Raw genomic sequence first — 11,923 nt, forward strand, 5'->3', positions numbered from 1 at the left:
AAATAAAAAGAAAGAGAAAGTAGAACTCCACTAGTTCAATACAAAATTTTATCACCAAATTGAAATCTTATTTTTTTCGTTTTATATAAGCATCTCAAAAGTAATTTAAGTAAAAAAGTAAAGAAAACAACATTGGCGGGAAAGATTCGACTCTAACGGTAAGCAGGAAGCTGACAAAATAAAGAGATCGAAATAAGAGAATCAGAAAAATAATAGACGCGTCGTAATTATTTAATTGAAACGTTATTCAATTTGTTCAACAATAATCCAATCACTTTCATATATACACACATAATTATAGATCTTCTCTCCATCTAACAACCCCTCAAAGTCTTTATCAACCAAAAAAATTCAGTCTTTTTTAAATATATATTTTTATAAAACTTCCTCCCTCCTTAGAAAAACACAAGATCAAGAATCATTGACTCATTATTACATTGTTACGATTTGTAATCTTAGAAACATTCTTATAGAAACTTTTTCTTTTGATTGATTCGGGAAATGGGGAGTTATAATTATTACAGAATGTTCGGGTGTTTTAACCGGAAATTTAAGATAAGGGAGACGGAGCCGCCGCCGGAGGTGAGGGAAGCCTTTTCACGGTACGCCGGAAGAGGGACCCACATGAACGCCGATCAGCTTCTCCGTTTTATAGTGGAGGTTCAAGGAGAGGAAGATGCCACCGTTAAAGATGCGGAGCAAATTATACAGCAAGTTGTTAATCGCCGGCACCATTTGATTAGGCGGCTTAACCATTCTCTTGAGCTTGAAGATTTCTTTTATTTCCTTTTTGAGGATGATCTCAATGGACCCATCAAATCTCAGGTATTTGTTACGTTACCATACCCATTTACTTTTGCAGTTACATTGGGGGGAAAAGAATTTTGTGGGCCACCATATTAAGTTCATTCAATAGCTAGAGTTACAATAAAACAGTTTTTAGCATATACTGTTCAACTAAACTTGGACAATATAATTTGTTTAGCTGCAATTTTTCATTTTTTGTTATAGACGCGCTAGTAGAAAAATTTAGAGAAGCTGGAGAATTTTGTTTTATATTATACTATTGGACTAAGATCGACGAGCTAAAATGAAGCAACATGGACAGTCGACCCCAATTGCTGGGATTGAGGAGTTGTTGTTGTTGGGAGAGAGAGCAGACTAAACTTCTAGAGATGGTCTAGATTAATCAATGCAATGGAAGGTTGTTAAGAATGGAGCTGAATTTTTATTTTATTTTTTGGCTTTCTCCTCCAAGAGTTGAGCTTTTTAAGGTAAAACTTTTAGGTGTTAAGGATTGTACTGTGTTTTTCATCGGAAATTAATGATAGCCTCCTCTTTACTCGTGAAGTATTGTGCATGGTGAGAGTAGTTCAAGTTTTGATTTTCTTTGTGGACTATATATATGTATGTTTGAAATTACCATTTATTTTGTTTTAACAATTTGTCATATCCAGGTACACCATGATATGAGTGCTCCATTGCAACATTATTTCATCTATACAGGTCACAACTCCTACCTAACAGGAAACCAACTTAGTAGCGACTGTAGTGAAATTCCAATAGTTAGAGCTTTGGAAAGAGGTGTCCGCGGTATTGAACTTGACTTATGGCCAAGTTCAGCGAAAGATAATATTCATGTTCTTCATGGAAGGTATTTTATATGCTCCTTGATTCATAGTGTAATTGTATTCAGCCACTTTTACATTTAGTTAAGAGACGTTAAGTTTAGTAAAACTCCCAAAGGCACTGGCTAACATTCAACATACCCTTGCAATAGCTGTAATAATAACAATCTCAATGCAACAGGAAGAAGAAGCATTTCTTCAATTATCAATCTGGAATAGCATTTCCCAATTAGATTATTGTTATACCATATAAGTTGAAGAAGAATAAATCTGCAATATCACGTGTAATGTTCATAGTAACTTAACATATATGTGTTGCCTCTTATTCTTTCTGATGTCCAATGTTCTGAAATTTTACTTCAATGTCACGGGTTCAAGCCGTGGAAACGGCCTCTTGCAGAAATGCAGGGTAATGCTGCGTACAATAGACCCTGGTAGTCCGGCCCTTCCCTCGACCCCGCGCATAGCGGGAGCTTAAAGCACTAGATACAAGTTTCCCTTAAATTTATTGAATGAATCAAATTATAATTATTTTGCAGGACCCTGACCACACCAGTGCCACTTCTCAAATGCTTAAAGGCCATTAGAGACCATGCTTTTGTTAAATCGCCTTATCCTGTCATAATCACGTTGGAAGACCACCTGACACCAGATCTTCAAGCTAAAGTTGCAGAGGTTAGAATCCATTTCCCTTTTGTGGATAACAACTCGAAATATTGCACGTTTCTTTCTAATCTAGTTTTAACTCCTGGGGTTCCTTCTGTTTCTCTAGATGGTTACCCAAACCTTTGGAGAAATGCTATATTATCCTCAGTCAGAGTGCTTAGAGGAATTTCCTTCACCTGAACGGCTTAAGAATCGAATCATTCTCTCTACAAAACCGCCTAAAGAGTACCTTGAGTCAAAGAATCAGAGAGACACATCTCCAGTGGGAAAAGATTCATTTCGAGAGGATGCTATGAAGAAGGAGAAATCAAATTTTGGCACCGAGGATCAGGATACTGATGAAAGGGTAAAACGACGTTAAACAGTCTCTTGAATTTTCTTGTTGTAAGGATGCTAATTCTGATTTTATGGTGCCATTTTATCTGGACATTAGAGTGACAGTGATCAAGATGATGAAGACGGTGATACCTCCTGCGATCAGCAATCATCCCAACCAGGAGCACCTCAGTACAAGAGTCTGATAGCAGTTCACGCTGGTAAGGCAAAACATGGTTTAAAACGTGCACTAAGAGAGGGAAGTAATAAAGTCAGTCGACTTAGTTTGAGTGAACAAGAACTCGAAAGAGCTGCAGAAAATTATGGAACAGATTTGGTCAGGTACTCCTCAATTTTGTGCCATAAAAAATTGAACAATTGATGAGAATGCTTTGGTTATTCTTGATTCAGTTTTCCATTTCATTTGCTAGGTTCACCCAAAAGAATATTGCAAGGGTGTACCCTAAGGGAACAAGAGTAACCTCCACAAATTTCAAGCCTATGACTGGCTGGATTCATGGAGCGCAGATGGTAGCATTTAACATGCAGGTTTGTTTGAACTTCTGAATGCTGGTGCATCAACATGTTATATATGTTCTATGCCTTACGTTGACTTTTTTGATTGCTTCTCCATTTCTTTGCGACCCATAGAAACTTCACTTTTTAAAGAATGTAATATGCTAGTGATTATGATATACGGAGTAATAGATAACTGCTTCAATGATATCTCCTGATTTAATCCTTATACTCAACTTGGTTCTATATCAGCTATGGAGATCGAGCATTAAGGTTGTAGGTTAGGAGGTAAGAGGCTAGTCTGATAGTGTTGTGTCTTAGATTGCTAGTAGCTTCAGTTGTGTCCATATTACTTCATTAGGGTTGCAGGTTAGGTTGTAGGAGGCTAGTCTGATAGTATTTTGTCTTAGGATGCTAGTGGTTCTTGTTGTGTTCTTATTACTTCCATTGTGTCTGTAGTACTGTGCTATTGTTACTGCTTATTGTTATCGCTTTTTTTTCTATTTTCTGATTATTACGTTGTTGGTGTTATCTTTCTTGCTTCCTTTGATGTTACTACTCCTATGTCTCTTTCCATCTCCGTGAGCCGAGGGTCTATCAGAAATAACCTCTCTACTCCTCCGGAATAGGGGTAAGGTCTGGGTATACACTACACTCCCCAGACCCTACTTGTGGGATTCCACTGAGCTGTTGGTTGTTGTTGGTTCTATATCAGCTGTCTAAATGTTATATTAACTACACAAAATAGGGATATGGGAAATCACTTTGGATGATGCAAGGGATGTTTAGGTCTAATGGAAGTTGTGGCTATGTGAGAAAGCCTCGTTTTCTCATGGAAAAAGGCCCACGCAATGAGGTATTTGATCCTAAAGTAAAATTGCCAGTGAAGAAAATTTTACAGGTAAGCAAAAATGTGTTTTGATGTGGAGAGAACATCAAATTTCAAGATAGTATGATGGTCTGCTTAAGAAGTGTAATATTTTTTGGTTTATTTTCTGCAGGTCAGAGTATATATGGGAGACGGATGGCGCTTAGATTTCAGCCATACACACTTTGATGCCTATTCGCCTCCAGACTTCTACACGAAGGTTAGTGAGGGTGATGGTTTCCCGACTTACTTGCCTACTTAAATTAACACACTCCTTGCCAGACCATGCATTGAGAGGCTAGATGTTGTTTAAATCTATTTCAATCTTTCTCTTGACTTAGTACAACTGATATGCAAATGGATGGAGTTGTAGCCTTCAGGAATAGTTCATTGGCTTGTTAATGTTTTATTAGAACACAGTATGTTGACATATCAAGATCCAATACCTGGTATATAGTATTTTTCTATTATTTACTGGAAAAAGATATCTGCATTATAACCAAGTAAATAAGAATAAACCTCAACTTAAGATTTGGTATCCAAAGCGCGTCATTGTGTGTGTAAGGAGTAATTTTTCCTTACACCTATTGTCATTCATTGTTTGGTTAACATAATAGCCACCATGGTTGTCATTCAAGTAGACCTGCTGTACTCAAGCAACATGTTATAACATGCTCATTCAAGAAAATGCCCCGTTTAAGATTGATCCTGACCTCACAAGGTGTTATTGTTATAATCCTTCTTTGGTGTATAATTTTAAACTTTTATATTTGCATAGTCCTCCTGTTCTTTTTTGTACTCCAAGATAGCTGCAGGAATTTATTAAAATTTTATGATGGCAGCTATATATAGTTGGAGTGCCTGCAGATGCTCATAAGAAAAAGACTCGGATAATTGAGGATGATTGGTGTCCAATTTGGGATGAAGAGTTTAATTTCCCTTTGACAGTGCCAGAGCTAGCATTGCTTCGAATTGAAGTACGAGAATATGACATGTCGGAGAAGGATGATTTTGGTGGTCAGACATGTTTGCCTGTCTGGGAGTTAAGACCAGGGATCAGATCAGTCGCTCTCTATGATAAGAAGGGTCAGAAAATGAAATCTGTCAAACTTCTTATGCGATTTCAATTTGTGTAAACTGTGAAAAGTTTTATTCTTTTTTCTTGGTAGGACTTTCATGCTTAATTTGATTGTATCTAAACGTCCTTCATGTAATGTGCATGTCCAGCTTTTGTAGATGTTGTATTAGGAAGGGAAATAAATTAAGCTCGAGGGATGAAGTTATGGGCTTGTGAGTTTGTAACATTTGTTTTGTACCCTTGTAAACATTGATATATATTCAGGTATCAAAGTGAGGCAGAAAATACAGATTACCTCTTTCTTTTTCTTCATCTCAAGAGGATTGTGTTTTTTCACTATCATCATGTTCAACGTAGAAAGAAACCAAAAAGGCCTATGAGAATACTTGAGGTCATTTTTTATACTCCCCTTTATTTTAGCAGGCGTCGGTCTTCTTCATCTTGCCACATTGCATCAATATTGATCCAATAATCTATTGGGTGTACATTTAGAGATAAATTTCTTCATTTATTTATTATTTCTTTCGTTTTTTTTTTTTTTTTTTTTTTTGCAGAGGATGAAGATTTTAGATGACTAAGTTGACATTCATTCTTGCCTTAATATCTCTGTTGTTCAGACTCTTCAAAAATATTATTGAGTGTGTGTCGGACTCTCCAACAGTAGTATTGGATCTGACACGGGTGTGTAGCATTTTTAAAGAGTCTGAATAATATAGTTTAATCACACAAGCTCTCTATATAAATACTTAGCAGTTAGTTTATTTTACTTTTATAATGTGACTCGCTAATACTAATTAGTTTTTTACTTATTTATTTATGAGCCAGGAAAAAATCACTTAAAAGAAGCAAGAACTGAAACTCTATTGCTTCAATTTATATTTTATATAGGTGGATAACGAAATACAGAGATTGAAAATATTAATCTAATAGTAAAAGAAAATATTATGGTGTCTGAAGTGGGGAGTGGATTTGCTACAGTATAAAAATGCTCCATTGAATCTCAATGGTAAGCCTGATGCCACCACTTGGCTATTCAAATATCTGTTGGTTTAGATGCATTTACTGTTTCGTTTCCTCTATGCTTTCACAAATAATTATAGAACCTATTAATATGGTGTAATTGTTTTTTTTTAACATTAAAATGATACTTTTTTGTAGTTGTATTTTCTTTCAATTGCAAAAGATAAATTAATAAATATAATTGCATAAGATTTCAATAGCCTTATTCTAAATATTAGAAAGATCAAAATGGTGAATTGGAAATGGAGCTAGCAGTTACTAGATTCTTCACTTTAAATAAGCGTTTTATCAAGAAAATCAGAAATTGTATATCAACATTTTTATTCATGCAGGAATTTGCACTTTAGATCTCATGACTCGACCTGTAGACGGTGATACCGCCACCTTTGGCGACGTGATCTTTTCTTATTCACTTGTGCTGGTGGCGGAGAGGTCGGCGCCTGTGTTCTGGCTCTGGGGGGGTGGGTCTTCCCTTTCTCAATTATGACGTACTCGGTTAGGTTGCCATCTAGGTCTCGGTCGGGGGCGACTTCCAAATTATGGTCTCATTCTTCCCTTCCCTTGATTCACGATCCTTGCAGCTTAATTAATCCCCCATGTGTCGGGACCTGAACCGTGGTGGTGCTCTTCTACAGCTTCTTCTACATAGGCTCCGTAACTTCTGGAATTGAAAAAGGAAGCTTTTCCAAGCCCGAACAAGATCAAAAGAACTGATCGCTTTCTACAATAACAAAATAGTTATCTACTAGCCATGTTTTCTTTCTGTGATAATGCCGTAGCGTAGGACTCCAGGAATTTTGGAAGCTGAACATGCTCAAAAGATGCCTAAAGCTTTTAGCTTTGATCATTCGACGCCGAGTGAAACGGTTCCTCGCTAAATAAAACCAAAGTTCCACTACAACCAAGGAAAGAGATAGATCACATCTTGGCCAAATGCCAATCCTCCTAGTTTGAAAGAGAAAAAGAGTGGAGATGTGCGAAAAAAGATCACTCCTAATTAACCAGTCAAGTGAAAGGAGCCCGCTTACCCACTCCCCTTTCCCCCCATTGCTAGGAGTCTCGCCCTCTTCGGCTTAGGCATTGATTAATCTTTTTGGACAAAATTTCGTTCACTTATTTAATTAATTAACGAAAATCAAATCCGGAATAACCCATGACCCGCGATCCAGTCTGGTCCGGTTCGTTTTCTTTCTCGGATTATTTTAAATCTGTTTGTTGTTTCCCGCAATATTTCTGTTGCACACCTGTTCCAACAGCTATGGCTATTTCTGAAAGGTTGCAAACCTTTTCAGAAACAGTGCCAAATAGTCTATAAATATTCCTCGAATCCCAGAATCTTTACTTACGAAATTTTATGATCTTCCTCTTCTTCTTCTACACATAAAAATTTCAGTGTGTTTTACAGCCTTCGAGTAGTTCGTTGTTCATCGGCGTTTTTGGTACCAATACTCCGATGAGTTAAATCGTTCTATCCTGGGAGGATATATTCCAGCACCTCGTGTACTTGAGGGGAATAATTTCCTTAAGGACACACTGTGTATTCAGTGGGCTCGATTTATTCCGATATTATTTTTCAGAATTTATTTTGTCGTTCTGGTTCTATTAACTTTCTGTTTCTGTTTTTTCATAAAGTTTAATGTTTTATTTTTTATTACAGCAATACAGATTGGATAACAATCTTAAGGAAATTAATTATTATATTTTGTATTCTGTTTGTGGTGATTAAAATATGTGTAGTTTTCTACTCCTTCTGAATTTTTACATTATCGGATCACTAAGGCCGACTTTCGTCCCTACTCAACGGGTGGGTCTTGCAGTCAAGCTCCCTTCAGCCTTTGCACTCGAGGTACAATCTCCGTCCGGCCCGAGGAAACATTTGCACGCCTTCGTTACCTTTTGGGAGGCCTACGCCCCATAGAAACTGTCTACCTGAGACTATCCCTTGGCACGAAGGTCTTGACACAAGGTTAGAATCCTGATTTGAAGATATAAAAACTTCATCATAGTATTGAAATTCAGAAAACGATTTGAAGAATATAGAAACTTCATTGCTTTCTATGAAATAGTATATAAAAACTTTGGGTTTTATTTATCATACATACTGTTTATTGTTAATTATAGTATTGTTTACTGTTTTGATTTTGCCATTAATTAAACTTTTCTGTTGTTGACAGTGAGAAATGGCAACTGATACCGGAAATTCTTCTTCGACTGTTGCGGCAACGACGATAGCATCGTCAAGACGGAATGTTGTTCCACCGGCTGAGAAACCGGAAAAATTTTCTGGAGCCAACTTTAAAGGATCAGCAAAGGGTGTTCTTCTGGCTTACCACACTTGGTATGAAGAAATTCACTAGTAAAAATCCTCCAATGCCTGTTATGGACATGCCGGACAATGAGAATTCATGATTGTTGAGGCGTGGAAACAGGTAGATTTTCTTTGCAAAGGCTATATCTTAAGCACTTTAGAGGATGACTTGTACAATGTGTACAGTGCGATGAATACTTCGAAAGGATTATGGGACGCACTTGAGAAACTAAAGATGCATGCTTGAAGAAGTTCGTGGTTGCCAAGTTTCTAGACTATAAAATGATAGACAACAAAACTATTGGAACCCAAGTTCAGAAGCTTCAACTTATTTTTCACGACCTTATTACTAAAGGTATGGTCGTGAATGAAGCATTTCAAGTAGCTGCAATGATTGAAAAATTTCCTCCTTCGTGGAGAGATTTCAAAAACTATCTTAAGCATAAGCGCAAAGAAATGAAGTTGGAAGATCTTGTGAGTCGTCTCACGATTGAGGAAGACAACAAAACAGCCGAGAAGAAGTCTCGTAAAAATTCTACGATCATGGAAGCTAATATCATTGAGGAGACTGCTCCAAAAAGTAAGAAGAGGAAGAGGTTTTCTGGACAGACTAAGGAGCAGAACAAAAAGAAATTCAAGGGCAACTGCTACAATTGTGGAAAAGTTGGTCACAAAGCCCCTGATTGTCATCTCCCGAAAAAAGATAAGAAGAAGCGACAGACCAACATAGTGGAGAAGAATGATGACATTGATAATCTGTGTGCAATGCTTTCGGTATGCAACCTAGTTGGAAATCCGAAGAAGTGGTGGATTGACTCTGGAGCCACTCGACATGTTTGTGCTGTCAAAGAAGCATTTGCGAGTTACTCTATTGTTGGTCCCGAAGAAGAGCTTTCCATGGAAAATAATGCAACAGCCAAGATTGAAGGTTATGAGAAGATATTCCTGAAGATGACTTCCGGCAAGGTGTTAACGCTCAACAACGTTCTTCATGTTCCTACTATTAGGAAGAATTTAGTTTCTACTTCTTTACTTGTGAAGAATGTATTCAAATGTGTATTTATTTCTGATAAAGTTATTTTTTATGGAAAAGGGCTAGATGTGTTCCTCTACTATTAGAAATTAGCTATAAGTAGCCTTCGTTATACTATTCGAAGGTTTTTATCCCTGTCGTTACACATTTAAATATATCTACCCCTCCATCTGAAGGACCCGTTTTGATAGAGATGTGGCAGCATTTTAAACACCTAAATTATGTTTCCTCTTAGATCCAATCCACTCGGTCCAGACCCGAACCCGAATAACACCTCACAAACCTCTCTTCTCTCCTTCCCCTCCTCCTTTCTCTCCTAGTATTCTCCGTCCCCCTATTTCCCTCCTCTCTGTTCCTTTTTTCCTTTTCTTTCTTCCTTTATTCTTATATTCTTACCTTATTTTAATTTATGTCAACTCTTAAAGCACCAACGAACCTAATAGCTGGAAAATCCACTCAATCATACATATAATTTATTCCAAAATTTTACATACATCAATGGAGATGGGTCTTCGAGTTTAAAATCCAATGTCTTAGACTAGTTTGATTTGATATATCCAAAGATTTGCCTAGAAGTTCATTGAATGTTAAAGTCGGTGTGAATTGAAGAGAAAATAAAGGACCCTTTGTCTTGGTATTATTTTTTCCCATCTCTTTCAATGCTCCAATTTTTTCTCCTACTTATACTTCTGTGTGATTTGGTAATTTCTTTGCATGTTTACTGAAATAGTAATTTTGAAATGGGGTTTGTTGAGTTTTTTATTGGATTTTTGTTGGGATTGTGAGTTGATTGCCACCTTTATTTTTATAGTGAACGGCGTTTTCCCGATGATAGTTCGGTGGCTCTTTGTCAGCGGTGATGATGGAGCTCAGTTGGTTCTACGGCTGTCCAACGGGACGGGACCAAATTAACGGGACGGGACGGGACGACATTTAAGCTGGATGGAGGCGAGACGGGACGAAACGGGATGGGACAAACGGGATGAAACGTTCGTCCCATCCCGTTCCGTTAACAAACGGGATGGGACGGGACGGGACGGGTTCGTGGGCCTTAAGTGTACTTTTTTTTTAAAAAACGTCTAGTTTTTGAAATTTACTATGTTTTTAAAGTTTGCAACGGCTAGATTTTTGACTTATTTAATAAATTTAAATGTTACTATGTTAAAATGAAAATTAGAAAACTAAGTAAAGAATTATAAAATATTAAAACAAAAGATTTGTAATGAAATATTCTAGTAATTATAAATTTATAATAGAGTTATAATTTATTTAATATAATTTCAAAGTATTAACTATTAAGTAACCAAGACAATTCATAAATAAAATTCAACGCTTAGAGTCTTTTATTTTATTAATAGAACTTTCAAATCTCAAATACAAATATAATTCTTTTGAAGAGCACCTAATCTACGCAGCCACCTTCTAGGAAGAGTTCTGTTTGAACTAAGCCTCTTAGTAGCCAATTATAAATTATCATACTAATATTTGTAAGCTCCTATATAGCTTCTTTGTAACTTATCAATAATATCTCTCGGACATTCTGCTGGAATTGGCAATGTTGATTGATGTTCCATGAGCTCCATGCCGTCATCGCTCCCAGTGGTTAGTATCTCATTGTATTCTTCTTCTTCCCTAGTGGTTAATTTTTCAAAACCAAGATTTCTTCTTTCTGCATTAATCCAATCTTTGAATAATACGGAAATCTCTAGACTGTCCTCCGCTAATGAATGTCTATGATCTCCAATTTGAAATCTTGCCGCGCTAAAAGCACTCTCCGATGCTACTGATGATGCTTGAATAGCCAGGATATCTCGGACCATAATTGAAAGTGTTGGAAAAGCCTTGTCACGCTCCCTCCACCATGACAAAAGTTGTTCCTTGCCTTCTTCGTCTTTAATATTTTTCAATCCTTGATTAAGATAAGAATCAAGTTCATCATCAATAGAGGAATCAAAACCTGTTATATCATCCATATCTTCCCATAAAACTTCTGCTCTAGACTTAGAAGTAGAAGGAGCAGTTTCACAACCAATTGTATCCATAGATTTATATTTATCAAACATTGGTCTAGCATAAGAATATATGCTAGCTTGGCAGTTTTCGAGAGATGATTGTTCATTTTCTTGAATTTCTAAATTCTCATAAATTTTACGAACAAGTCCCTTTGCACCTCTTAGTTTTAAAGATGGGTTAAGTAGAGTAGAAATTAAATAAACTTCGGGAAAAGGGAAAAAATACTTTTAAATTTGAAAATCATTTCTTTAATGGCCGGTGCATAAGTTGGATTTTTTTATACTTACCAAATACAACAGAAATTCCACAAATATATCACAATATTTGTGTAACAGTAGGATAATATATACCAGAAAATTCTTTTGTATCATAATAAAATTTTTCTAAAAATTTAGTAAGCTCTCTAAACTCATCCCAATCAGAATCAACAATTTGATCAACAGGGTGAGCATTATGCAAATTAAATACTTTTTGGATA

General features: G+C 36.5%; 1 protein-coding gene across 1 annotated transcript; it reads left to right on the plus strand.

The window, feature by feature from the left end:
- Positions 1–307: 307 nt before the first annotated feature.
- On the plus strand, positions 308–5,383 carry LOC104241627 (phosphoinositide phospholipase C 6-like). The gene is made up of 9 exons (XM_009796565.2): positions 308–825; positions 1,458–1,654; positions 2,168–2,303; positions 2,401–2,640; positions 2,728–2,951; positions 3,041–3,158; positions 3,874–4,026; positions 4,127–4,213; positions 4,836–5,383. The coding sequence occupies exons 1-9, from the start codon at positions 502–504 to the stop codon at positions 5,127–5,129; spliced, it is 1,773 nt and encodes a 590-aa protein (XP_009794867.1). The 5' UTR covers positions 308–501; the 3' UTR covers positions 5,130–5,383.
- Positions 5,384–11,923: the final 6,540 nt, after the last annotated feature.

Source organism: Nicotiana sylvestris, chromosome 3, assembly GCF_000393655.2.
Source record: "Nicotiana sylvestris chromosome 3, ASM39365v2, whole genome shotgun sequence".
Taxonomy (NCBI): Eukaryota; Viridiplantae; Streptophyta; class Magnoliopsida; order Solanales; family Solanaceae; genus Nicotiana; species Nicotiana sylvestris.